The 27,056-nt window shown below is 38.7% G+C and overlaps 1 protein-coding gene across 4 annotated transcripts in view; it reads left to right on the top strand.

Annotated features, from left to right (window-relative positions):
* Positions 1-311: 311 nt before the first annotated feature.
* The window catches only part of SUGCT (succinyl-CoA:glutarate-CoA transferase), a 313,990-nt gene continuing 287,245 nt past the window's right edge, over positions 312-27,056 (top strand). For 3 of the 4 annotated variants that reach the window (XM_032702476.1, XM_032702484.1, XM_032702467.1), the window contains exons 1-6: positions 345-525; positions 3,045-3,096; positions 3,190-3,263; positions 5,172-5,257; positions 6,073-6,123; positions 10,411-10,531. In XM_032702476.1, the coding sequence (XP_032558367.1) occupies positions 360-525; positions 3,045-3,096; positions 3,190-3,263; positions 5,172-5,257; positions 6,073-6,123; positions 10,411-10,531 (550 nt within the window). In that variant the 5' untranslated portion in view covers positions 345-359. Of the gene's footprint in view, positions 526-3,044; positions 3,097-3,189; positions 3,264-5,171; positions 5,258-6,072; positions 6,124-10,410; positions 10,532-27,056 lie in introns of all 4 variants that reach the window. The other variant, XM_032702459.1, reaches the window with a different exon arrangement.

The raw sequence follows: 27,056 nt of genomic DNA on the forward strand, positions 1-27,056 counted from the left end.
CCAGTGTGGCTGCCTACCTTAGTAAGTGTCGAAAACCTTTCGGGGGATTGCGGGGGGGGAGCAGGCATTTTACTTTTTATTCCTTCTTGGCAATGTCGCATGTCACAGTCTGCACGCCGAACGGCAAGTACAAGCTTCCAGAACAGCAGGATTCCTGCTGCAAACATCTGCAAGGCGCTTTCCTGCTTTGTAAAGTCCAGCGGGGAGTGCCTTACAGTAGAGAACAGGGGAGCAGAACTGTCCCGCCGATGCAGTGGGCGGGACACTTTAAGGCTGCCCCGGGTGCGGGAGGGGAAGGGAAGGGGGCGGTGGCAGCGGCGCCTGCGCCGAGGCCGTCAGTGGTGGCTCCAGCGGCGGAGATGCTGCGCGCCGCGCTGGGAAGAGGGAGCGGGCGTTGCGGCGGGCTCTGGAGGAACCCGTGCTCCGCAGCTGCCGGCGGCAGCGCCAGAGCCCCGAGCGCCGCCTCCGCCTCCTCTGGCAACGGCAGCAGCGGCGGGGCTCGGAGCGGAGGCGCTTCCCCGGCAGGTACCCGTGCCGTGCTGTTCCGTGCCGCGCCGCGCCGCGCCCTCCTCCTGCTCCTCCTCAGCCCCCCGTTTCTCGCCGCGTTGAGCCCCCCTCTACCCGTGTAATCTGCCCGTGGCCCTGGGACAGTGCGGCTGAGGCGGGGGTCGGAGCTGCTTCCCTTTGTGGCGGGGGCAGGCGGGACGGACGCGGGACACCTGCGGGGGCGGGTGGCGGACGGGGCCACTTAGCCACCGCGCTGGTGGCGAGCGCAGCAGCCCCTGCAGCCTCGGGGGGCTTCCAGCGGGATCCCCGCGGCCGGACTTTGCCCGCGGCCGGACTTTGCCCGCGGCCGTGCGCGCTGCCGGAGGCTCCGGAGCTTTTGTGGCACGGAGCGTGTCGGCTCTCTCGGGGCAGCCTCGGCTGGTGGAGGCGGAGGAAGTGCCAGATGCCCAGTTTCAGGCCTGTTTTTTTTCCAAAGGTTACAAAAGTCTAACTTCGTACAGTTGTGCCTTTTTTTCTCTTTTTAAATGAAGGAAAATAAATCCAAGCTGCAACAAAGTAATTCTTCTCTAGCTTCACGTTTCTCTCTTATTTAGTGACATAGAAAAATAGTTAACAATAGCGTTGGTGGCATTACAGTTGAAGGAAGTTTGCATTTCTGTCTCCCACGCTGAAAGTACCAAGTGTGTACGTTGGAATGTACCCATTGATCATGAATTAATCCACAGCAGTGATGGACTTGATTATAATTTGCTGCATGGATAAAGTAAAAAATATTGATTGTGCAATGAAAGTAGAGACAATAGACTTGAGGAGCCATGTCCTCTGGAATTGAATGTAATTGGAATGAGAACTGTTAATTTGCATTGATGCAAAAATGTGTTAATTGGCTCTCTTGTTGGTGCCCTCTTCTGTCACTTAAAAGTATAAAGGAAATCATTTGGGAATATGATATGAAAATTAATTTCTCTTCTTTGTTTGTTCCTTACTCATACTGTTAGATTAGGGCAACCTTTGGATACCTTACTGAGCTTAACTAAAAATGTAAATCATATCGAGAGTAACTGGGTCGATTTAGTCTTCATCAAAGTTATTTATAAAAGATACATATGATAGTCCAATTCACAGTAAATTCAAGCATCATGGAAATTGAGAGTTTACATATAGGATATAGTTATAGCAGGGAGAGTGGATTTTTCTTTCAGTCGTCAAGTTACTGGAATAATTTAAAGCAAAAATACAAGAGAAAATGTGAGTTCACATTTTCAGAAAATTTAGACTATTGAGCCAGAATTCCAACAAAAAACTTGGGGAGGTAGACACCCACTTTGGAAGATAGCGAGGAAAGGAAAAAACCCACCAAAAATTAACCAAAAAAAAGCCCAGGAGATGTTTCTAGGTAATACTGATCAGTTCTGATCTCTTGTGTCTCTTTGTGATATGGTTTTATTTCTTTATGTTCCTGCAATAGATAGCATTCCTGTACTCAGGATCAGTGTACTGGAACTGCTGCTTCTCTGATAGTCAAAACACTTTCTATTTTAATTGTTTCAGCAAATTATTGACTTGCTGAAATGCGGCTCTAGGTCCTGTATATTTTCTTTGTGAGCATTTGTGATCTTCTAGTCTGAAGTAACTAACAGGTCTATTATTTTCCTCAGATTTTCCAAAGGAAACTTTTTATCTCTCCTCTTTCTTGCATTTCTTCATTATTGTGGACATCTGTTATTTATTGGCATTAAAAAAAATTCACAATGGTCTGTTTGTCTCCAAGGCAACGACTGTGCTCTCCTATTCTGTTCCAACTATAGAAGAGGCCTAATCCCTGAATGAAGTGTTAGATGATGCCATAATATGAGTGATATGGTAATTAGTTTTAGTTATGCATAAATACATAATTACAGGCTAATCTTGATGTTTTATAGGCTTCTTTGAGAAATATCTTTATGGATTCCTGCAACTCAGCTCAGAATGAGAATGGGTGAGCCATTAAGTAATAAGATGCAACTCTAAAAGGCATGGAAAGAATGCCTTTTTTTTTTTAATTGAAATTTTGTATTTTTACTTTTGGGGAGCTGTGCTCTTCAGTAAAGCTGTTTATGTATTTTTGGTAAACAGAGTAGTGTCACTGTGAAACAAATGGTGCACCCGGCTTGATAAGACTGAGTTTCTACTGGAGGGCTGGTGGTGTTTACCTGGCACAACTGTTTTTCAACACCTGCAACTCACTGAGGTGTGCAGCACTGAAGGGAGGTGGCAGCCTGAGATTTTCCTAAAGGCTTGGAAAGTGCAAAACACATGGCCATTCCTCGATAGGCATGTTTTCACAATACTCCTTAGTCCGCATATTGTATTAAAATCCAAAACTTATTAACTTGTTTAACAGAAATCTCTCTGGAGATTATTATCCTGTGTTTGGGGAGGGAGATGAGGGGACAGTGGCATAAAAACAGTTTTTCAGACAACCGATGAGAAACACTCCTGAATTTTATTTTATTTTTTTTTTAAGATAAAAGTCACTGTTTTCTGTTTCTTGACAGATGCTAGTAATGTAAAGCCATTGGATGGTGTGAAAATTCTTGATTTAACAAGGTTTGTGTTTTGTCTGTAATTTGGAACAGTGTGTCTAGATGCAAATATTCTGTTTGGAAAAACTAAGAAAACAATATTTTTTTAATATTACAGGGTGCTTGCAGGACCTTTTGCCACAATGAATTTGGGAGATCTAGGGGCTGAAGTTATCAAAGTGGAAAGACCAGGTAAGATTTCTATTTTAGATATGATAAGAATGTGAGCTAGCTTAACAAATAGTAGTTTATGTGTTTTAAGTAATATATGAATGGCAGTGCAACATTGTCTATATAAATATTTACAAAAGTTTTCAATACTATGTTTATTTCTTGATGGTGTGCTTTTTGTGACAGTTTGTGAATGGTATTGTGCTAAGTAATAGCCGTTTTCAAGTTTGAGGAATGTATTTTTTTATTGTGGAACTCTTTCTGTCATGTTAAAGAACTGGTTATTAGTAGGTTTGTTTTGCTTATACAGGTATGATCTATTTTCTTTAAGCTTAATATTGTGCTCCATGTGGGTGTGTTTTGGTCAGAAATAGTCTATGTCTCTATTTAGAAATGAGGTGAGAAGATTGAAGTTGTAAGGTCAGGTGACTTTTTTTAGATATTAATATTCAAAATGGTACTGAGTCATCACTTACTAAATGCCTTATTGCCTTACTCAAAGCAGAATTGATTTTGTTTGAATTGTTTAGACTTTACTTTGATTTTAAATTGGGCTTGTGAATGTTTACGTGTATGATGAGGTGTTTTTTGTTGCATGATAAGAAGGCTAAAACAGGGTTTTAAGTATAGAGTTTAACGTGCAAAATTTGAGAACACACAAATCCTTCCAGCAATTAATTACGTAATAGTTATGGAAAAGGTGGTTTGCCCATTTGAGAATTCAGAATCTTCATCTCAATTCCCTCTGAGCAAAAGTGTGGTAGATAATTAAAAATAGGAATACATCTGACTACTCAGCATTAGATTACTGATAAAATGACAGGCACCTTAATTTTCATTTTAGCGTTAAAGGAAGAAAGGTAAGAGGAGCATTTAAAATAGATATGTTGTTTCTTGGCACTGCTTTTCTGTAATAGCATACAGATTTAGTGGGCTTGGCAAGAATTTTGGCTGGTAGAATACAAGGTGACCTGGCATGCTATATCAACTATCTCCTGAGAAAAAATTTAATATTCTAGTACAGTTTCAGGTTGGAGAAATTTTTCTTCATAATCATGCAAAGTGAACAACAGTTATTTTTTGCGTGAGGTAGTTGTATCTTTAAAGTCCAGGATCTGGTATTTCTGCATAGAGATGAGAGTTCCCTGAAAAGGGAAATTTCTGAATTTGAATGAAGATGCTGGTGCTGAAAGCATCGGATTAACAACCTTTGTGTTTTCAGATGCAGAAACTTCTGTAGCTCTTTTTGATTGGACTCTGGGTAATTTGTTTCTATTCTGTAAGGCAGGATTTCTGGAAGAGCTGGAGATGGGTCATTGCGCTAGCTATAGGAAGTGCTTCTTTTTGTTTCTGCAGCATGAAGCTTAATCAGTTGTCTTTCAGTGGTATCTTGAAGTTGTGTCTGGAGTGTTTCAGGAATAGCTTATTGACCATGTGCACCGTGAATTGGTCCAGCAAGAGCTTCTACTAAATTCTTCCACATTGCCTAAAAGAATGGCATTGGAACTCTGCTTAAGTTAAAACAAACAAACCACCAAAAGAAACCCAACTCCTCTTTCCCTACCACCCCCTATCCCCCAAAGAACTCCCCCAAAAAACCCCAAACAACCAAAATATCAACCAACAAATAAGAAAGCAACCAAAAAACCTGCAAATACACTGGTGGTGTGTGGCTGTATTAGTATTTTTAAGACTAAACGTAATTCCAGCACTAGCAAACACTTTGTTCGCTTTGCTTAGTTACATTCGCTTTTAGGTGGTTTTTGATATAAATAACTGAAAATATATATTTTAAACTAATATTTGTCCTGCCTGCTAGATGAAGCTTAGGTGATTTAAATGGGATGTTGGAGGAAAGCTTTTTATTCTTTTTATTTGTTGGCAGTGTGATATTGAAAAACTATGAACCTGTGATGGTATTTCTTTCAGGAGCTGGTGATGATACAAGAGCCTGGGGCCCACCTTTTGCTGGGACAGAAAGTGTTTACTTTCTCAGTGTCAATAGAAATAAAAAGGTAAATGGAGGGTGGAACTGAACATTAGCCTAAGTTTTCTGTGACTACAACTGAATATATAAAACTTCTTAGTTGGGTTCTTAACATATATATAATGGAGCAATAGTTACACTGGCCTTAAGTTATGATGAATAAATTTGAGGAGAATAACCGAGAGTGCTTTTGAACAAAAGAGGCTGCAAATCTCTGGTATGGTGCTGTAGACAGCTGAGGCAAATTCAAAAAGCAAAAGTGCTCCTTCCAGTCTTCAGTTGCTGGTGCTACTTGACTGAAAATGAAACCTGCTGACAGTAAGGGTTATTTTAATTGAACGATCCTTTTTTTCGGGTGCATCAGGTCAGCTGATGTGCATTAGCTGGCACCTGGAGCTGAAGGAGTGCTGGCATTATACCACACTGAGGTTGGCTAAAGGTAGCTTGTGAAACTTCGGAATTAACATGAAGTTTCATGATATACCTGAATTGTTTAATGGCTTGTTGCCATTGAAACAAATGTTTCTGGTGTCCTCATGTATTTGCAGTAATAAGTCTTGTGCAAATATACGGTGAAGAGACTGCATATGGTGCAGCTCACAGCTGCACATCTGTCAGACTTGTTTTAGACCTTGTCTGATCCACTGGTGAGACAGTTCAGCTTGCTCTACTGAGAGAGGTTTTTTTTTTTTTTTTTTGCAGAAGGAGATGGGGTATATGTTATAATTTACTTATCCAAATTAGCTGCAGTGTGAATTTGACTGTTGGTTATGTGTAGAAGAGGCTTATGATCACCGGAAGGGTTTTCACATAAATTACTGTTGTATTTTTTTTAATCCCCAGAGTATAGCTATCAACATGAAGGATTCAAAAGGAGCAAAGCTAATCAGAGAGGTAGGTTTTGATAGCGTGCGAAGTGTACCTATTTTGTATTGCTGTTATCCTGAGTAAAAAAGGTTAAACTCTGCATTTCAAGTATTAATTTGAAGTCTGATAATTAAAAAATGTATGTACACAGTTGATTTGGTAAATTGCAGTGTATAGCCTCTGTGCTTTTTGACTCAATGTTCAGTGTAACTTCTAATGATTTTAGATATAAAATTTGCACAAAAATGTCATCAAAGTCAACAAATGAATTATTGCCAGGAAATGGTCTAATAACCTATTGCTTTCCTCTTACTGCTGCTGTATTTGATCTCGCTGTACTACTTCATTAGAAAAATTAAAAATGGATTGATCTTATGATGTCAGCAAGCAGTTGAGAAAGAGGAGATACTGTATTTGAAGTTTTTTGAATGTTACAGTGTATTCATGACTTCAGTAGCTGTATCCCTTTCTGAGAATTATTGTTTCTTTTTCAGTGTTTGACTTAAGAGTCTTTTAAAGGTGATCCATTTTTTTTCTATTTAAAAATTAATAAAAGCATCCTATTTCCCATTCTGTGAAACTTGTGCTTTGTCATCCCTTTATTATTTGCTGAGAAATATAAGACCTGCTACTTGCTAGTGCTGTGTTTTAAGCCCTGCAGTACTAACAGCTGGCTTCTGTTGCTATTTGTTTCAGTGTCAGTTCCAATCACTTTTTCATAGTGAGACTGTATGTGTCATGCAATAAGTGGAATTTGTCTGGTAGTATTTTCTCTTGGGAATATTGCATGAAATGGAAATAGATAGTTTTCTGATACTTGTGACTTGTTAGCTATGTAAAAGGTACTTCATATGGAAATCTTTGGAATTTATAAGTCAAGGATTCTGGAATGCTTTTGCTTTTTGCAGAACAGAACCATTTATTGTTGATTTCTTAAAAAGTTGTATGTTTATCTTCTAAAAAATTTAGAAACAGAAACTGTCATTAGGTATAATTTTTCATGGTATAACACAGATGTCTTTTTGAATAAACTAGTCATATTCTAAGTAAGGGCTATAAAAATTGTTCCTCTGGCATAAGAAGACTAATTAGTTGCTTGACCTTTACAAATGGTGAAAGAAAAACTACTCTATGCAGTGTCCACTGATTACACATGTGTGGGCTGGAGGTGTTCAAAGAGTTAAAGGCAGCTGGGCCTATGAGTCAGGATGAGCTGGAGATAAAAACAGTTTGTATCCTTTAATAAAGTTTCTTTAATCATCACTATAGATTTCTGTTCCTTAAGTCAATGGCATCCCTATGTGATATAGCAACATTGTGAACTGATTAGGCATTATTTAAGTGTCACTCTACTTGTGGAGTTGTCCATCATTCTGCTTGATTTAGAGTGATATATTTTGAAAGCACTTGGTGCGGAGGCCTTAACATTCTATTATGCATCTCAAATGGAACTTCTGTTTGGAGTTTTGTCAGAAAGTATGTGTAAAGGGAAAGTTGGCTATCAGGCTTTTGTTTCCTGTTGCCTCCTGCTATATCAGGACAGGTGTGTATAGAATTGAAATTGTTCAGTATTGTATTTGTTACTACAAAAAGTAGTGTTCATGTCTGTAAAGTAACTGATGACAAGCAGAAATTCAAGTTTGTGATGCTGGTTCCATAAATATGAATTTTGTCCGAGCCTAAACACTACAAAGAAATGTAACAAAGTTACAATTTTTTTTTTTATTAAGAAAGGTAGCATGGTTAGAAGAGATTGTATTTCCTTCTCTCAGATTTTATATAGGTAGATGAAGGCAAATCTCAGTCTAGAATCGTGTTAAAAACAGGACTGGTGAGTCTTCAGCTGTATGACACAGCACAGACTTGATAATTTAGTCAGTAATATCAAGTGAGCTGAAGAAATCTGTTAATCAGTAGTTCTTGCTGCTTTTTATCCTTTGGCACAGCACTACAAAAGATTTTTGCAAGGGTATGTTGTTTCATATGTGATTAGGTGATTTCCACAAAATTATTCTTGGATCTTCTTTTCTGTTTCTTTATTCTCTGTCACTTGTAGCCCTGTTTTTCTTCCTAATGTTTTTTGGCTCACTGTTAACTGCCTTCCAAATATTTCTATGTCTTCCTGAATGAATATAATTTTTTTTTCTCTTCAGTGATGGTATGTGCACCAGCCCCATACTTTGGCATCTTTTTGTAGTAATGTGGCTCAATATCTCTTTAGAACGTTATTCAAGAGTTATTGTCAGAAGTTCGTTTTAAGAACCCTGAGGATACTTTTCTCCTGTGTATTTAGCCTTAACTATAACTTATCTATTCATGAAGGACTTGGGGGAATTTAATTGGCTGGGAGCTGATGGCACTTCTTCTCTTCCACTACTTTTAGCTGATGAGTCAATGCATCTCATGCATGCTCTCTTACTTGATAAAGCAAACTATTAACGCAAATACACATATATATGTACACACACAAAAAAATATGTGTGTGTGTATATATATATATATGTTTATATGTATGCGTATGCACATTCTCCTCTGTGGAGTTCTTGTGAAAACCAAATCACCCCCCCCACTAAAAACCCGTCCAAACAATGAACCAAAAAATCCCCAACAAAAACCCAAAGAAAACTTCCCAAAGGTATGTATAGTTTACTTAAACAAGTTAGTAGCATCGTTACTTGTTATTCAATATAATGACTACTTTGGCATGAATGATGCCAGTTTTTATTTCCTGAGGCATAGATGTTGAGCATATCAGTTCCTGTCTGGAATAGATAGTATTCCAACTCAGGTCTGTGTTGTAGCGCTATGTTAGATGATGTTAAAATACAGGTGATATATTTAGAGGATTTGTAGGGCATAAAGTCTGACATTTCAGTTGACAACGGACTTAAAACTCTATTAAGACTGAAAATTCCTTTGTTTTAAGAACACACGGTTTGTTTGGATCAGAGTCTGAATCCATTTTCCACGATGGCAGAATTGTGGGTTCAGTGAGCATCAAAAGAAGTACCATACATAGAATGCTGCTTTTATGCATTTAGGTCTGTTTCCAAGTGCCATGAAAACTTTAGCTGTAGAGCTGATGCAGCACTTGTAGGATGTCTTGAAAATTCATTTCTCTGAGAGTATATACCCTGCTAAACTGGGCCCAAGTCATTGTATCCTCATCATTGTCATCCCATGTATGTTACCAAGTTCAGAGGTACTCATCATGTTACAGTACCATCTGTCAGGCTTTCTTCCTTAGTGGCTTGTAGGAGATGATAGTTCTTCAATATGAGATGGACAACAACTTTCAAATCATCTTAGCCCTTACAATCACTGTAATCTGCAGACATCATAAAATCCTGGCGAAAGCAATATACAGTTTTTAACCAGTTTTGTCTCTTGAATGAATTAGGCTAAGGCTGTAGCATTACCAGTTTAAAAAGTATTTATGTGTGAACTGTGATGAATTTAAATAGAAAATAAAACCTCCTTTATTTTTCATAAAGGCATACTATTAAAACCTAGCAGCTTGTCCCAGTTGTATTTCCCTAATTAAGGATCTGTTTCTTATTTCATTATAGTCCTACAGGTCCTTGACATAGCCACTTTAAAAATACTTAATAACATATTTTAAAATGCACCTTTGCCATATGCCACATGTAGTTACTATAAATGTTATTAATGTCTTTTCTGTGCATCAAATTAAACCATTTATAAGTTGAGTGCTGCCTTGTCTAAATAAGAATCAATTTCTTCTGTCTTTCCTGTTAAATATTTGCAGACTTGGCAGCTTCTTTGGCCTTAAATTTGGTTGAACAGCTGACATGGTAAAACAAAAGTGCATGGGATTGTTGTTATGATGACACTAGTTTATAGAAGCTGGTCTAATTGTAATCCATGCTTTGAAAATGAAAACCAATTAAAATTATTTCTAAGGTAGAAAAGAAGTGAAGGATGAAGATACATTCTACCTCCTTTTTCTCAAGGTAAGTGCAAGTATATAGGTGAAGATTGTTCTGTAAACTGTTGTCAAACCATAGGAAATTGATGTGATATCACATCAATGTGTAATATCACAGTTTTGTCTAATCACTTTAGGATTTTGACAGTCTTCTTTCTAGCTATGCGACATCTCTAATATGTAGTTCGCAGAAATGCACAGTCTAACAGGCAAAAAAATATCTCTAGGTTTATAAGTTTTCTTTTATTAGAAAGACTAGAGCCATTTTGATTATTTTTTTAAAATTAAATTACATAATACATAGGAATGTATTGAACTTTTGGAAGCTAATTAACAAATCTTACTCATCCATTTCTTTTCTAAAGCTTGCAGCAGCATCTGATGTTTTTGTGGAAAACTACATCCCTGGGAAACTGGCTGAAATGGGTTTAGGTTATGAAGACATTAAAAATGTTGCTCCTCACATAGTGTACTGTTCAATAACAGGTATTTTTTTTTCACTTATGTTCAATTATTTTCAATTGTGTTCATTATTTCCTTTATTCCAGTCAAAATGTTAAAAAAGTCATACGGTTACTTAGAATTATGTTACTTTGATGTCAGTTAAGATAAATTGAAAGATAGTGAGTTTGTTCAATTCAAAAGCAGGTGTAGAAAAACTGGGAGGCAGCAACCATGTCAACAGCTTACAAGTTTTTAGTGACATTACCATGCCACCCTTACATGTTCCTACTGATTTTGAAGGAGCTGGGATTTACTGACCTCTGTGGATTTTGCTTTGAACTGGTTGAAAACTCAGATTTCTTTTTTTTTTTTTTTTTTTTTTTCCCCTCCCAGAAGTTCTGCTGAATCTGTTCACATATTGTGGGTTTTAAATCTGGTAATCTCAATGTTCTTTACTGCTCTGAAGTATCTCTCTCTTCAGAATTGTGCAGTTACATGTTCGTGGTAGCCTTACGTAACTTTGCTACAATCTACTGCCTGGTAACTGAGGTGGTGGAAGAGTTGTAGGTACTTTAAAAAGCTGGGAAGAATGAAAAGAAAACAGACATATGAATATCAGGAACTGCATACATCTAAAAATAATTTTAAGTCTGTAAAAACACTTAAAAAACTTCAGCAAAAATCAACTCAAAAAAATCTTGATTAAGTACTAGAACTAAAGTTCTAATATTACAATGAAATTAATGTAAAACAGAAGTTACGGATATATTTAGATGGTTTTTTAGATGGGTTTAAAATCTTAGTTACGAATTTCTGAAGAATAAATGGCTTTGGCGTTTTAGTTACTGAATATGGATGTAATTTAATCAAAATTCAAATAACTTTTTAGTCTCTTGTGATGTGTTTATCATGTTTGTGTGGCAAATGTCTGAAGATGACAGTTATATGCAGGGCTTGCTGAGAATCTTTGAATACATGTTTACGTTGGTCAGTGGCTAGTTGCCACAATGTCTTTCACATTTGTTTGTGCATGTAATCACACAACTGGAGGGTTTTTTTAGTTTTTTTTTTGTTTGTTTGTTTGTTTGGTTGGTTTTTTTTAGTTGTTGTACCCATATGATGAAAAATGATAAAAATTACATCCAAGTGACAGTCTGTATGAGGTAGCTTGGCCTTTGATTCTGGCCAGGACATGGTTAAATTTTGCAGTAGCCAGGAGGAGGCATGGCTATGACACAGATGTTATTCTATACCACCTCGGGTCATATGTAGGGGATGGGGGAAGGGATCCCTTCTGGTCCAGTAAGTGTGGTGGAGGGGAGGGGTCAGGTAGTACTGGTTCCCTCTGTTATCGATATTGTAACTGTTACTCTTTTCTTCTCTCATTGCTGTTTCCAGTAAATTGTTCTTATCTCAGCCCCTGGTCTGTACTTTTTGTGCCTTCAGTTCTCTTCGCCATCCCATCGCAGGGGAGAGGGAGGGAGGATGGGAATGAGTGAGCAGCATGTGGTTTGGAGTGTTTCGGTGGGAACACTAAACTGGGGAATACCATTCCTAAACCACAACACCCTCTCATCATATGTTAGATGCTCCAATCTCTTAATCACTTTTGTGACTCTCTGCTAAACTTGCCTCAGTAAGTCCACATCTGCCTTGTACTGGGGAGCCCAGAGCCATGCACAGTATTACAGGTGTGGCCTCACCAGCACTGAGAAGAGGGGAAGGATGTCCTCCCTTGATCTGCTCATGATATTCTTAATGCATCACAAAATACTGTTGTTCTCCTCTGCTGAAAGGATGCATACTTTTAGATGCTCTGTTTAAGTGCTCCCTAACTTTCTCAACTGAGAGTAAGTCTTCCTTGATGCAGAATTTCCCTCTAGTCTCAGGGATCTAGGACACCTGAGAGCCATCTTTTTTGGTAAATCCTGAGGCAAAAAAAGCATTAAATACATCTGCCTTCTTCAAGTCCTTTGTCTGTTCTGCGGTAGGTCCATGTCTTCCCTAGTTTCCTTTCTGCTGCTGATTTGCTTGCAGAATCCTTTCTTGTTGCTTCTTATGTCTTCTGCCAAATTCAACTCCAGGTCTGCCTGGGCTTTTCTAACCCTATACTTTTATGACCACACAGCACCTCTATACTTCTAAGTCACTTGCCCCTGCTTCCACCTCTTGCAAAACAAATTGAACAAAGATCATGTAATCTTGCTGTTTAGAGCTTTGTGTAATGCATAACTTTCAGTTATGTTATACATAATGGAAAACACATAAAGATTGAAAAATACATCAATAAAGATTATTTTTTATTTATTCATGGACTGTGATAACTTGAGGTTGAAGGTGTTTGGGAGGTAACAGCTAAGTGATGTTTCTCAGGGATCTGTAAAGCAACTGGGTTCTTAAATTATGGTTGCTTAAATCTTGGACACCCAATAGGTGACAAGGCACACCTATTTTAGGATAATTCATCTTTTGGGAATAAAGGCACAAAGTCTAATGCCCTTAATGGATTTCTGATCTGACTTTTTTTTAAGTCAAGGCAGGAGTTGACGAAACTTCAATCTAAGCATATTAAAAGAAGTGACCAGACTAGGACCAAATGTATGTCTGTGACAGAGAGGGCATGATGGTTTTTTTGGGACAATCAGGTAGAAAACCTATCTAGGAAGAAAGAATTCCTGATTGATTTCTAAAAGCTCCGTGACATTACAATTCAATTAATAACTTTTCTGTGCCTTTTTTTTTTTCAAGGGAGATAGGAAGATGGGAATAGGTACTAGGTGCTGGAACTTGAGGGTCAGGCAAATAGTGAAGGTGAAGATCTATCTGGAGCGAGTCAGTCAACCAGATATGTTACAACTATGGCTGTTAAGAAATAAAGAAGGATAATTATTGTAGGTCCCTCCCTTCTGAGGGAAACTAAATACCCCGTATGCTGACCAGACCTATCCCACAGGGACATTGGCTGCCTCCCTGGGGCCTGGGTAAGGGATATTACTAGAAGATTCCCTGGACTGATTCGACCCACCCTACTTCTGGGTGTCCAGATTGGCAGTGATGAGGTTGAGGAGAAAATCCTAGGACAATGAAAAAGGCCTTCAGGGCACTGGGATGACTGGTTGAAGGGATAAGAGCACAGGTGGTGTTTTTTTCAATCCTTTCAGTAGCAGGGAAGAGTGCCAAAAGAAACAGGAGAACCAACCTGATCAACACATGGCTTCAAGACTGGTGCCATTGGTGCAGTTTTGGCTTTTTTGAACATGGAACAGTTTATGCAGCACCAGGCCTGATGGAGACCAATGAGACTTGCCTGTGTAAGAGGGTGAAAAGTATTCTAGCCCATGAGTTGACAAGGATGATTGAGAGGGCTTTAAACTAGGTTTGAAGGGGAAAGGTGATAAGACCAGGGTCACTAGAAATTAGCCTAGAGGAGGGATACCAGAGTTGGGTGTGAAATTACTAGCCCAGCTGAAGTGAATCTACACCAATGCACACAGTGTGGGTAACAAACAGGAGAAACTGGAGGTCATTCTGCAGCAGGAAGCTATGACACAGTTGCCTCCATGGAAACGCAGCGGGATGACTCACAAGACTGGAGTGCTACAATAGGTGGCTACAAGCACTGCAGAAGGGTCAAGTGAGGAGGAAGAGGCAGTGGGGTGGTTCTGTATATTAGGGAGTGTTTCAACTGTTTAGAGCTTAAGGATAGTGGTGATAAGGTTGAGTGTCTATGGGTAACAATCAGGGATGGCTAGCAAGACAAACATTGTGGTGAGAGTCTGTTATAGACCACCCAACCAGGATGAAGAGGCAGACAAACTATTCTGTAAGTGGCTGGCTGATGTTTCACAATCACTAGCCCTTGTTCTTATGAGAGACTTTAACTTGCTGGATGTCTCTTGGAAACTCAACACAGCAGAGCGGAGGCAGTCTAGGAGGTTCCTGGAGTGTGTGGAAGATAAATTCCTGACGCAGCTGGTAAGTGAGCTTAGCAGCGGTGGTACCCCGCTGGGCCTGCTGTTTACAAACAGGAAGGGCAGGTGGGAGATACGGTGGTTGGAGGCTGCCTTGGGTACAGCAACCATGAAATGACAGTTTTCAATTCTTAATGAAATAAGGAAGGGGGCCAGCAAAAACTCTATCTTGGACTTCCAGAAGACAGATCTTGTCCTGTCCAGGTCACTGGTTTGGAGAGTCCTTTGGGAAACAGCCCTTAGTAACAAAGGGGCCCAGGAAGGCTGGACATACTTTAAGAAGGAAGTCATAAAGACGCAGGAGCAGGCAGTCCCCATGTCTTTAAACTGTTGGGAAAGAAGACTGGCCTGGTTGAACAGAGAGCTTTCACTGGAACTCAGGGAAAAAAAGAGTTTATCATCTTTGCAAGAAGAGGCAGGGAAATCAGGAAGAGCACATGAGTTGTTAGGTCGTGTAGAAAGAAAATTAGAAAGGTGAAAGCTCAGCTAGAATTTAATCTGGCCACTGCTGTGAAAGATAATAAAAAATGTTTTTATAAGTACATTAACAATAAAAGGAGGAAAATCTCCAACCTTTACTGAATGTGAAGGGGAACCTTGTAACCAAAGCTGAGGAAAAGGCTCTGGTATGTAATGCCTTCTTTGCCTCAGTCTTTAACAGAAAGACCAGTTATCTACCTGAGTTGGTAGACAAGGACAGGGAGCAGAATCTATCCCCTGCAATCCAGCAGAAATTAGTTAAGTGACCTGCTGTGACGCTTAGACACTCCTAGTCCATGCGTCTGGATGGGACTCACCCTAGGATATTGAGGGAGCTGGCAGAATAGCTCAGCAAGACATTCTCCATCATTTGTCACCAGTCCTGGCAAACTGGGGAGGTTCCAGATGGCTGGAGGTTGGCCAGTGTGATGCCCATCCACAAGAAAGTCCAGAAGGAGGATCTAGGGAACTACAGGCCTGTCAGCCTGACCTCAGTGCCCAGGAAAGTTATGGAACAGATTATCTTGAGTGTGATTACGCTGCATATACAAGACAAACAGGAAACAGGCCTAGTTACCCTGGGTTTAGGAGCAGCAGGTCCTGCTTGACCAACCTGATCTCCATTTATGATCAGGTGACCCACCTAGTGGATGAGAGAAAGGCAGTGGATGGATCTGGACTTCAGTAAAGCCTTTGATACTGTCTCCTGTGGCATTCTCATGGAGAAGCTGGCAGCCTGGGGCTTGGATGGCTGCACTCTTTACTGGGTTAAAAACTGGCTGAATGGCCAGGCCTTGAGAGTGGTGGCAAATGGTGCTAAATCCAGCTGATGTGTGGCAACTAGTGGTGTCCCCCGGGGATCAGTATTGGGCTAGTCCTGTTTAATATCTTTATTGATAATTTGGGCAAGGGGATTGAGGGCACCCTCACTAAGTTGGGCAGGAGTGTTGATTTGCTGGAGCGTCTGGAGAGGGTTCTGGTCCGACTGGATTGATGGGCTGAGGCCAAGTGTATGAGGTTCAGTAAGGCCAAGTTCTGGGTTCTGTACTTAGGTCACAACAACCACATGCAGTGCTACAGACTGGAGGCAGAGTGGCTGGAAAATGGCCCAGTGGAAAAGGGCCTTGGATGCTGTTCGACAACTGTCTGACCATGAGCCAACAGTGTGTCCAGATAACCAAGAAGTCCCGTGGCATCTTGACTAATATCAAAAATAGTTATTGTCCCTGTATGGTTGGCACTGACTGGTTCAGTACCTGCTGGCTGCATTTTGTGTTTGTTATTACAATGATAGTAGCCATTACCCTGTTACAGGTTAGGTTTTTTGCCAGATCCTTGAGGTGGTTCAGATGCTGAATGAGTGCACTGCTAGTGATGCTGTTCTTGTGTGTTCTGTTATATAGGAAGTTCTGTTTTGTGCTGCTTGATGTGCTTGATGTGAGCCAGATTGGGGAGAGCTGTCGAAGTAAATTGCCTTGGTCATGGGGTCATGAGTGGTTCATATGTGCCATCTGTAACAGAACAACACTTGTATGTATACTCCATACCTCCCTTCTGGATGGTAGGTAAAATATCATAGAGATGTCATCAACTTACTTTTCATTTACTATGTCCTTGCTACTTCTTGATTTAATTTACGGTATCACCATGAAATTTAGTCTAATCAATCCCAATTCTAATACTGTATGGTTCCTTCTATTCTCCCTTTCTCTTCAATTCTGATGGCCTACAAACTGGTATTTCTATTCTTTTCAGCCTCCCACCTACATGACCTCTCTGTGCCCTCTTCTTGGTCTGCACCTGCCTTTTGCTAGCCTTGGTTGCCCAGCTTGGCCAGTTCATACTCCTCCCTTCACTAGTTCAGTTCCTCATCAAAGATCCATTTCTCTTACCTCCTTTGACTTCATATTTTCCTACCAACTTCCTGTTACAGCTAATCATGCTCTTCAGTCCTTCAGGGACTTCATTCTCACCTTTTTTTTCTGTTTCTCCTTTTCTGTATAGCAGTTCTAATAGCAATGGAGTAGGGGGAATATTCTCTCTCTGTGCTTCTTTTTGAGTGCTATCATCATGCACAATAGGTGTGAGCAGTAAGTAGAAAGGAAAACTGGGCTAGAGCATGCTCTGCTGGTCTGTGGTGAAAGCATATGCACATTTTTCAGGACAGACTGCTAGTTTGTGTGGTATGATGGAAGCATGCTCTTCTTGAACTGTATCGTTGGAGATTTTAGCCTTGTAGTACTAAAAAATATTTCTTTGGAGAGTGAAACATGTATGGAGGTGACTGATTCAGCTGCATAGGCACATATTGTAGCAGAATATAAAATCTATAATATCAGAATATAAATCTATCAGAATATAAAATATATCATGCTCCTTAGAAGAGGTATTACTTTATAACTTAAATAGAATTCAACCATTTTTCTTAAATACAGGAATAATGTTTGTGCAGAGTTGCCTCTCTAAATTTTGGACTATTGCAAATTTTTTGTGATAGTAAAATGAAATATAGTGCAATTTTTTCTGAAAGCCCAGGATCATACGTAGGTGAAGAGTTTAGGCATTGGTATGCCAGATGTTTTCTCTTTTATGGTGTTTTGGAAGTCGTGATTAGCAAACTGAGTTTCTTATCCAAACAACTCTGATTGAATGTATTCAGCTCTGCAGTGACTGCTGCAGGGTTTTGAGGATTTCCAGAATATTTCCCAATGTTCCTGTTCCTTTGAGTGCACTTGAGCTCCAAATTGCCTGTTCTCACTCACAAGTTTGCTTGCTGATGAGAATAATCTTAGAACTAGTTTAAATATAATGTATTTTGACAGGTCTGTGGTTGAGATTAGTTTAAGGTCTGGAAAACTGGATGGTTAAATTAAATAATGTACAGCTCACAAGAGAGTGACCGTATCTGTATGGTCTGTGTAACACTCTCACTGAGACAGTCACAGTTTATTCCTGAACAGGAGGGGGCACTGTTTAAAAGGACAACATGGTTTTCAAATCAAAGCACTTTTTTTTTTTTTTCCTTAAAGTCTCTGAAAGTATTATGTTCTCAAAGAATTTTATGGTTTGCTTTTAGATGATGAAAGCTACTCCTCTCAGGTTCTCTACCCCACCTCTTTGCTCTGCTAATCTGAATGAATTGTGATTACTCTTCTCTTGTGTACAGGTTTTTCCAAAGATAGTGTTGTTGGTTTTTTTTTTTTTTCCTCTCCTCCTTTTCTAGGCAGTAATACTTTGTATCATATTCAGGCTGCTTTTTATGTTGTTCATGGTATTATGAAGTCTTGTTTCAGTGTTTTACATCATTTAATTTCTTAGAATATAGATGTGATGCTTAAGTTTTCTTTTAAGGAAGTTCTACTCCTGTAAAGACTTTTTGGTGTCTTATGCATTAAAGAAATTGAATTTAGAATCACAGAATGGGTAAGATTGGAAGGGACCACAGTGAGTTTTCTGGTCCAACCTTCCTGCTCAAGCAGGATCATTGCAGAGCACATTGCACAGGATTGCATCCAGACAGTTTTTGAGTATCTCCAGTGAGGGAGACTCCACAACCCCTCTCAGCAATCTGTTCCAGTGACAGACCTTCAACTAGACTTTGTGCCCCTCATCATGACCCTCTGGGATCTGCCACTGTACATAGCAATAGTTGTAGAAAATCTTAGAAATATTCTTAGTTTAACCAAAAGTAACTATGAAGATAAATTTTTGAGATTGGTATTTTTATTAACTTTGTGGTTAACTGTAACAGATTACATTTCTTGGGGATTTGTAGTCTCTATCCCAAGTACTTAGTATTAATTCTGAAGGTACAAATATTTTGACTGTACTAAACTGTTTGTTGGCAAACCGTGTTGCGGTAAAAGGGAAAAAATTAGGTGGAAAGAGTAGCAAAAGTTTTATAGAAGTGTTACGTGTCACCTGACTTTCCTATGGGTCTGAATCTGGAATTGTTGTATATGTAGCTTTTATTTAATTTATATAAAGTTCTAAAGATCCATAAATGAACACATTTCAAAACAGTAAATCCTCTGTGTCTCTTGAGTGATTCTGCTGAATCTATGAAAAGGAAAATAGTTCTTTACCCATTTACATAAAGGTTAATAATAACTTAAAAAACCCCAACATTTGGCACTTCCCAGTACATTGTTTTGTCCTGATAATTTGTAGTGGCTTCTCATGAGAAGATGTAATGTTATAGTTTTGATGCATATACTACTTTGTCTCCAGTATTTTCTTAAGAAAGAAAAGCCATCTGCAGTGTGTTTTGCTGGGCAAAGGCTAGCCAAAGTGTTCTTCAGATCCTCTAATTTGTGAACTAACTGTGGTAAGATGTGGAATTGCCTTGGTTTGGGTGCAGTTTGTAGACTCCCTCTTAGTAAATGTTTCTGGCCTCTAAAATTATAGATAACTTCGAGTGTCTGTGTCACACCTACTCATTCCTCTGACAATTGGTATTTTTGTGGTTTCTATATGGTTCTAGTCTGTAGATAATTAACTGGTACAAACTGATAGATTAACTGCCAAAAAAATGATTACTCAAGTTTAAAAAAATCACTGGGCAACATAATTATTGATGGTGTAAATTATTTATTGATAACATACAAGTAAGAAACCAAGTTGTATTGAGAAGCTGATTCAGTTGCAGTTGTAACCAAATAATAGCAGCTATAGGAATGATCTTGATCATTTATCTATTCAAAAGTTATTAAAATTTTTGACTCAAAATTTCTAACAAGAGGACTTTTTTTTTTGTTATTGCAAAAAGCAAAATGACACTAAACTAGGCACAAGGGCAAAAAAAAAGAAAAAGACAAAAAAAAAAAAAAGAAGGTTAAAAATAACACACCTGCATTGCAACACGTGTAGGCTGGTTGAGCCAAGTAGCCAATTCAAGCAGGATTATGTGCAGAGTGAAATGGAAATTAAAAGACTTAACTGAGGATTTAAACAATTACAGGTGTCTTTTAAATATATTAAAAGAAGCAAAAATTTTGAGAATGAGTTAATTAAAAAATCTGGAAGCTGCAAAAAAGAGGATTGATGTCTTGGTACCAGTCTTCAGTAAAAGATGTTCCTAGAGAATTTTTCAACTGATATATTGTTTTCTAATAATAGAAAAATAATGCACTGTCTGATACGTGGAAAGAGGCATTGTCAGAACAACCTGGGTGTTGTGCTTCCAGTAGTCAGTAGTTCTTCATGTGGTTTAAGAACAAGGAGGGAAGTCTGGAAAACTCTGAACATTGTATGGCTCTTAAACAAACACAAAACTCACAGGTTCGCAAGCCTTGAGTTATAAACTTAAGTGCTGACAGTGACTGAATAAAGCATTTGGAGGGGAAAAATGCGCAGCTTCTACCTGAGTTTGATTTGCTAAAAATAGAGCTTTTCAGCACTGGCAAACTAAAATCAAGCTTCTCTAGTCTGTTCATTTTTGCATTATGGAGTTGGAAGTTGGACAGATCAAAGACCATGTGTCATTTTTTTGATAGGTTGAAGTTGTCTGAGGTGGCCAGTTAAGAGAAGTTATTAACCAAGGTCTAGGGATAAAATGGTCTGAGACCAGTTTTTGAGGAGTTGATTAGCAGACTGGATTTGTGATATACGAACTATTTTTGGGACATATAATTACTTATCTATAGCAGAATAATAAAACTTGTGCTGTATATTTTGACTGTAGTAAATTTTTTGAGTAATGCTTTCATGGACAAGCTAGGGAAGCGTGATGTATAAGAAATAATTAAAAAATTGCTTCAAGAAGTGATCAGAAACTCCCTGATATCTTAGCTTTTTGTTATATAAGAACTACAGATGCTCATGATTGACGTGGAAGGAAATGCCTCAGAACTGACATTTCTTGATTTTATTTCTTTTTTTTGTTTGTTTGTTTAAAATAAGTAAAGGAATGCAATAGGAATTTTGGGATGAACCCAAAATTCTCATGTGATCATGTGCTACTGGGTGTTTATTATGGGGTTTAGATTTGAGGGGCAAGAAGATCCTGGAGCTGATTTACAAGTAGAAGACATTACTTTACTACATCCTTACACTGTCCTTAGAATATTATCTGGGAGTGTGAAGAGTCATGAAGGGCTGGCATCAGGAACTCTGCTCAGTTTTTCTTCCTAAAGCCTGGGATTGAAACCCTTCTCAACAGTCCCTGTGTCAGCACAGTCCCATGGACAAGCGTGTGATGAAGTTGTGATGTAAAAGGTGCACTTTAGTGGCTGAGAGCTCTATGCAGCTCTGAAGGCCCACAAAGCTGTAAGGGAGTCAATTTTTACAGCAGGATTACAATTAAAAAATACCTTGATCAAATTACTTACATAAATAGAAGAAAAAGGACAGAATAAAGGTTGGAACGACTACAATGTACTGTGCTTAATCAGAAATAGTCAGGTAATTTTAATATGGGATGGGGAACACTGAATTAGGAAGTGTTCTCGGAAGACTTGGTTGTAATGATGGGGAATGATCAAAGTTGAACATGAGTCAGTGATGATATAGTTAGATGAAAGACTAGTATCATACTGGATTATGTAAAATGAACATGGCCTTGAATTTAGTGTTTCTCTGCCTTGTTCCGCATCGGTAAAATGGAAGGTGAAGTCTACTTCTAGGTACCATGTTTCAAAAACTCTGTGGAAAACTGAAGAGAGTTGAGAGAAGAACAATCTGTAGATGAAAAACACTGCATATGAAAGGTAGCTTGGAACCTCAGTTTTTTCCTTAAAAAATGCTGCTGTGATGAGGAGGAAGTACTGTGGTTGACCATCTAACCATCTCTTTGTAAAGCATTCTGTACATTCCCACACAGTAGCTCTTAAATAAAGATCCCGACAGTATGTGAAACAATAAAAAATAATATCTCTGCTTAATGTGTAGAAGTAGCCAAAATGCTACTGGAATTCAAAGAATGAATGTGTTAAGAAAAAAGATCCAAAGAAAAATTTGTGAGCTAGTAATTAAAATAAGAGTTCAGACATGACAGAAGTAGATTCTCTGTTTCAGAGAGTTAAGGAATTGGGACTACAGGAACAGCATACAACATAAAAAATTATACAGATAGTGAATACTTTAGTGCTTTTCTGACCTGCACTGATGTGCTGCTTTGTAATGCCAGTGTGAACTGCATGTTTGCACAGATTGGTGCTTGTTTCTTTTGCAGTAAGAACTAGCTTATGGCATGCAGCAGGAGCTCTAAGAGTTTATTATACTTCCTCATGTGTAATAGTTTGGATACCTGAGGTGACCATCAATATATGATGAAATGAACTGAGGCTTTTAAGACTATATTAATTCTCATATGAATTTATGCAAGAATTGGGCACAGTTTTAATTTATATAGCACAAGTATAAATATTGTAGAGCAATAGTCTCATAAAGAAGTTAAATAAAATGATTGTAAGGTTTACTTGATATAAATCAAAGCCAAGGAGCTGGCTATCTCTCTGCTTCCAGGGAGTAGGACAGTTTGTCAAACTATTGTTCCTTACTTCCTGCATTCACCATATGAATAAAGCAACTAAAGAATCTGATGAGACAATTCTAATCTCTGTTTGTATTAAACAGTGTTTGTGAGTAGAATTTCTAAATTTAATATTTAGAAAAATTCAATGTGGAAGAGGGTAGAGTTTTGCATTATCTCGTGAGTCGACCACGCCTGATTTCTTTGTAGATATCTAAGCAGATTTGTACCTTGCCTGAAAAACTTCTAGTCATATGTATTGAGTATCTAAGTTGTGTCACTTTTTTCCTTTGGGTTGAGCCATACGTACCTGAAAACTTTAATTTTAAAAGACAAAGTAGTCGCTTATGTGCGGAAAGTAATTGGCAGAATGCAGATGTCCAATACCACATCAATGATGTCAAAAAAGAACTTTTTTCATTATAACTTAGAAAAAGAAATCACTTGTTCTCATGAATGAAGAAACAATTCTTGTTTCTAGGAAAGCAATCAATCACTTCAGGGGTGCATGGTGTGTCAGTGGTGTTCTTAGGTGGTAAGTAGTTCTGCTGGTAAATTCCCTGAGGGAACTACTTTGATCTGTTTAAGTAACTTCTTTTCTTTACAAAAGGGAACTTTTGAGGCCAGTCAGAATACATTTACATCACTTGATAGCGTTGTGTAGGAAAAAAAAATAAAGGAGCTATCTGTAAATCGGCATGGTAAGTAGGACCTCAAGTATTATCACTGCCTTGCTGTTGTGGCCCTAACTGGTTGTCATTTATCAGTGTAGCAGTATATGCTGTATAGGTACTCTCAGTACTTTTTTTGGATCAAAAGATGATTTGTGTAATGCAAAACTTCATAAGGAGATTATGAAATAGAAATCCATTGATTTAAAGTGAGGTGGTACTTTAGCTGATGTTTCTGAAAATTGCCCTTAAGTATTTCACCTGAATTCCCTTAAGTACAAAGTTTTTAAGACCTTGCTTTGTTTTGGTAGTAAATGTTTAGGTAGTATTGTACCTCTCCTTCACTCTGTCTTGTTGAAAGTAACCTGTAAAATCCCAAACTTCCTTGTGCTTTGCATGAGACCCATTTCAAACACAGTGTGCACTACATTAGGATTGGTACTTTGTGGCCAGTATTTCTTCCTGGAGGAAAGAACTTAGTATAGGAGTATAAACTGCAATCCTAAACACATGAAATTTAATTTTGTAAAGGTTATTATATATAAAATAAGCAATATTGTTATAGCCTTCCAGGAGTTGACTGCTTTATTCAGAACTTAATGATGAGGACCAATAGGAGCTTTTAATTTCTTTTCTCAGCCCATGGTGTCAATTACAATCCTATTTAAACACAGCTTCACAAGCAGGGTGTACCTTCTGAAGATGTATAAAGAACTTAATTTTTACTGCTTATGAAGATCTCCTAAATCTTTCAGCTGTCTGTTTTTTTCATAGGTGATCCATCTGCAAGCAGGTGTTCACCTCATGATTTTCTGGATGCAAATAAAAGCTTATGTGGGTGTGTTAGACCCAGGGTATTTTTTTTCTGTCAGTCCAGCAGTTTAATTACCTAGGTAGCCTCATCTCCTCGGATGGTAAGCTTGACGGGGAGATAGACAACAGGTTGGCAAAGGCATACAGTGCTTTCGGAAAACTCCACAAAAGAGTATGGCTAATAAACATTTAAAGAAAAGCACCAAGATCAGTGTTTACAGAGCCATAGTGTTGTCTACTCTCTTGTATTGGTTCCGAATCATGGGTCATCTACCGCCACCACCTGCGTTCCTCCTAGAACGCTTCCATCAGCGCTGTCTCCGTACAATCTTAAACATCCACTGGTCAGATTATGTGACCATACATCTGTTCTTGAGCAAGCAGCAGTCACAAGTGTAGAGGCCATACTGATGAGAACACAGCTGCGATGGGCAGGGCACGTCTCCAGGATGAAGGACCACCGCCTCCCTAAGATCTTGCTCTATGGTGAACTTACCACTGGCTGCCGCAAGAGAGGAGCCCCGAAGAGAAGATTCAAGGACTCCCTGAAACAACGTCTCAGCCTTGGCCATATTGATCACCATAATTGGTCTACTCTGGCCTCAAATCGGGAGGCCTGGAGACACACCATCTATAACGCTGCAGAAGCCTTTGAGAACACGCGCAGGATCACTCTCGAGGAGAAAAGGCAACGCAGGAAGAACCGTGTCTTGCGGAATACACCATCTAAGGAGTCTTTCTGTTGTGCCTTTTGCAACCGGATATGTCTGTCACGTATTGGCCTCATAAGTCACCAACGTGCCTGTAACAAATGTGGATAAAGCCTTCCAAATCTTCGTTCGCGAAGCCCAGCCATGATGATGGGTGATGATGACTGGTTTAGTAATATATTTGGTGTTTTTTCTTAATAAAAAGTTAGGTTATTCATAATAAATTTTACTTTTACTGAAAAATATCCTAATGACAAGACTGGGAAATATTACTCCACTGTTAATCAGACTTGCAACCAGATGACAATAATGAGATTACTTTGAATTACTTATACTTTATTGTTCACATCTTTTCCGTATTTCTTTTTAAGCATCATCTGTTTAAAAAGCCTGATTTATAGGATTTGAATTTTGGGGCTGTGTGTTAAAAGTATGTAATGTTGTCAAAATCTTCAGTTTTCTTTTTGTTTTTCTTGCTTATGTTGTGATTAAGTAGGTCCAAAGTGTCTGCTTTCCCTAAGCCCCTGAGACTTGCAAGGTTTTCTATATGTCTTACCCCTAAACAGTTGATTTGGGAAGGTTTTGTATAACTTTGTCTACTTATTTGGGAAGACTGTCAGCTGCACAACTGTTGGAAGCTGGGAGAGTACTTCAAGAATAGTATTAGATAAGCTTATCCTGTTCATCTTGGCATCTGTCTTTCTCCATTTTTGGCGACTGGCTATGTAGCTAGCTGGGCCTTGAATCTGATCTAGTGCCTTTTTTTTCCCTATTCTTATGCTGCTCTATGCTTAACACACCTCTAAATACACCTTTACAACCCCTTTGCTGAACATGAGTTGCCAGCAGGTTGCAGAGCAAAATGTTAACGGTAAGGTTTGACTGAGGTGTGAGCAATAAGCTTCTTTGTGGCTCTTAACTGGAGCAGAAGCAAAATGCACTTTATTTTGGAGTCTTAATGTTTTTCTAGTGATGATGGCAACAATGCTTTTTAATCAATATTATACACAAAAAGTGTGTATTCAATTCTGGAGTGACTGAAATATAAGTCAGTGTGAAGTAACGCCCACTTTTGGGGTGTGTTACAATACAACCAAAGATATCTCCTTGTACAGTACTAATATAATTATGCTGTGTCAAATATGTCAAAGGATAACTTTCCTACTTAAAACAAATTCCTGCTGCTGGTGGGTTTATATGTTTTTCTCTACAGCTTGTAAAATTAGCATAGGCCCAAACAAGCCTACTCAAAAGAGGAGGCTTCTGTAAAATTCAGCTGGTTGACAAACTTTTTGGAGCATTGTTTTCTGTACAACAGGCTTTTATCAGCATAGCTGTGCTGGTCAGGAATGAGAAGAGGTGTGAATGCCGGCTGGTCTACTCTTTTTGGCAGAAGCCATTAGCAAACGTTATTATATTGACAAAACTTTTGCCGGTAAAATTGGTCTGCTTGGAGGTGTTTCTCTGTAAATGGTTTTACATTCTAGTATGAAGTGCGATTTGGTCCAGAAAGCTGTATTTTCCCTGTATTTACAGGGTTTTGCCAGTACCTCCAGAGTACTAAAGGGCTCTGGCAATGACACAGACCAAACTTCCAAAGTATATCAGTAACACAAATAAGTATGAAAAGAGTGGAAGCTGAAAAGTGGCATGTTGTAAAAAGGGTTGCTGAGAAACAGATGGGAGCTGACAGAATCCCTTCTCTGTTGGTAGGATTGATATCCTTGCATGATTCAGATCTGCTGTGCACCTCCAGGAAGGTGGGCTTTTTAGCTGACTGACACTAAATCTTTGACTTTGTGCTGCTTCTGTCATCAGCACACCACTAGCAGCTAGAGTGCATTAATTTTTTTTTTTGTCCTGTAAATTATTGAGCTATCCTTTTGCACTGCCATTAAGCATCCTAGCAGGAGGGCTGAGCTGGTTTTTTCCACTATTGTTTTTTCAGTCACGCATAGTTTGAATATCCAAAATACTGTGAGTTTAGGAATAAGAAACAGTTGAAAATGAGTGCTGTTCTGAAACACTGTGTTCCCATTCTTTGTTCAATATGAAGCATATACAAAATTTAACGAAAAAGTCATAATTCTTTCTTGCTTTAAAATTAAGTATTGACTTTCAGCTGTGCATGAAGGTAATATTTTTCTTATGCCTTCTCTCTCATTGCTTGTTCTTTAATCTAAATAGCAGTATTTTGTATAAAATCTGAAACTTCAGAATTTTGGACTCTAGCCTAATGAAGAATACCATATCAGACAGAGAGCCTGTGAATGTTAAGATTTGACACTGGGTTAATTTACAGGGAATGAAACCAGATTAAGCACTGAAAATCCTGCATATGAACAGCAAGACAACACAGTATGACTGTGGAGACACTTACTGATGGTTTAATGTTTATTTTTCAGAAGCTATTGTGCTTGGACTGATGCCTAGTTAAGTTAACAGGAATAA

Source organism: Chiroxiphia lanceolata, chromosome 1 (genome assembly GCF_009829145.1).
Source record: "Chiroxiphia lanceolata isolate bChiLan1 chromosome 1, bChiLan1.pri, whole genome shotgun sequence".
Taxonomy (NCBI): domain Eukaryota; kingdom Metazoa; phylum Chordata; class Aves; order Passeriformes; family Pipridae; genus Chiroxiphia; species Chiroxiphia lanceolata.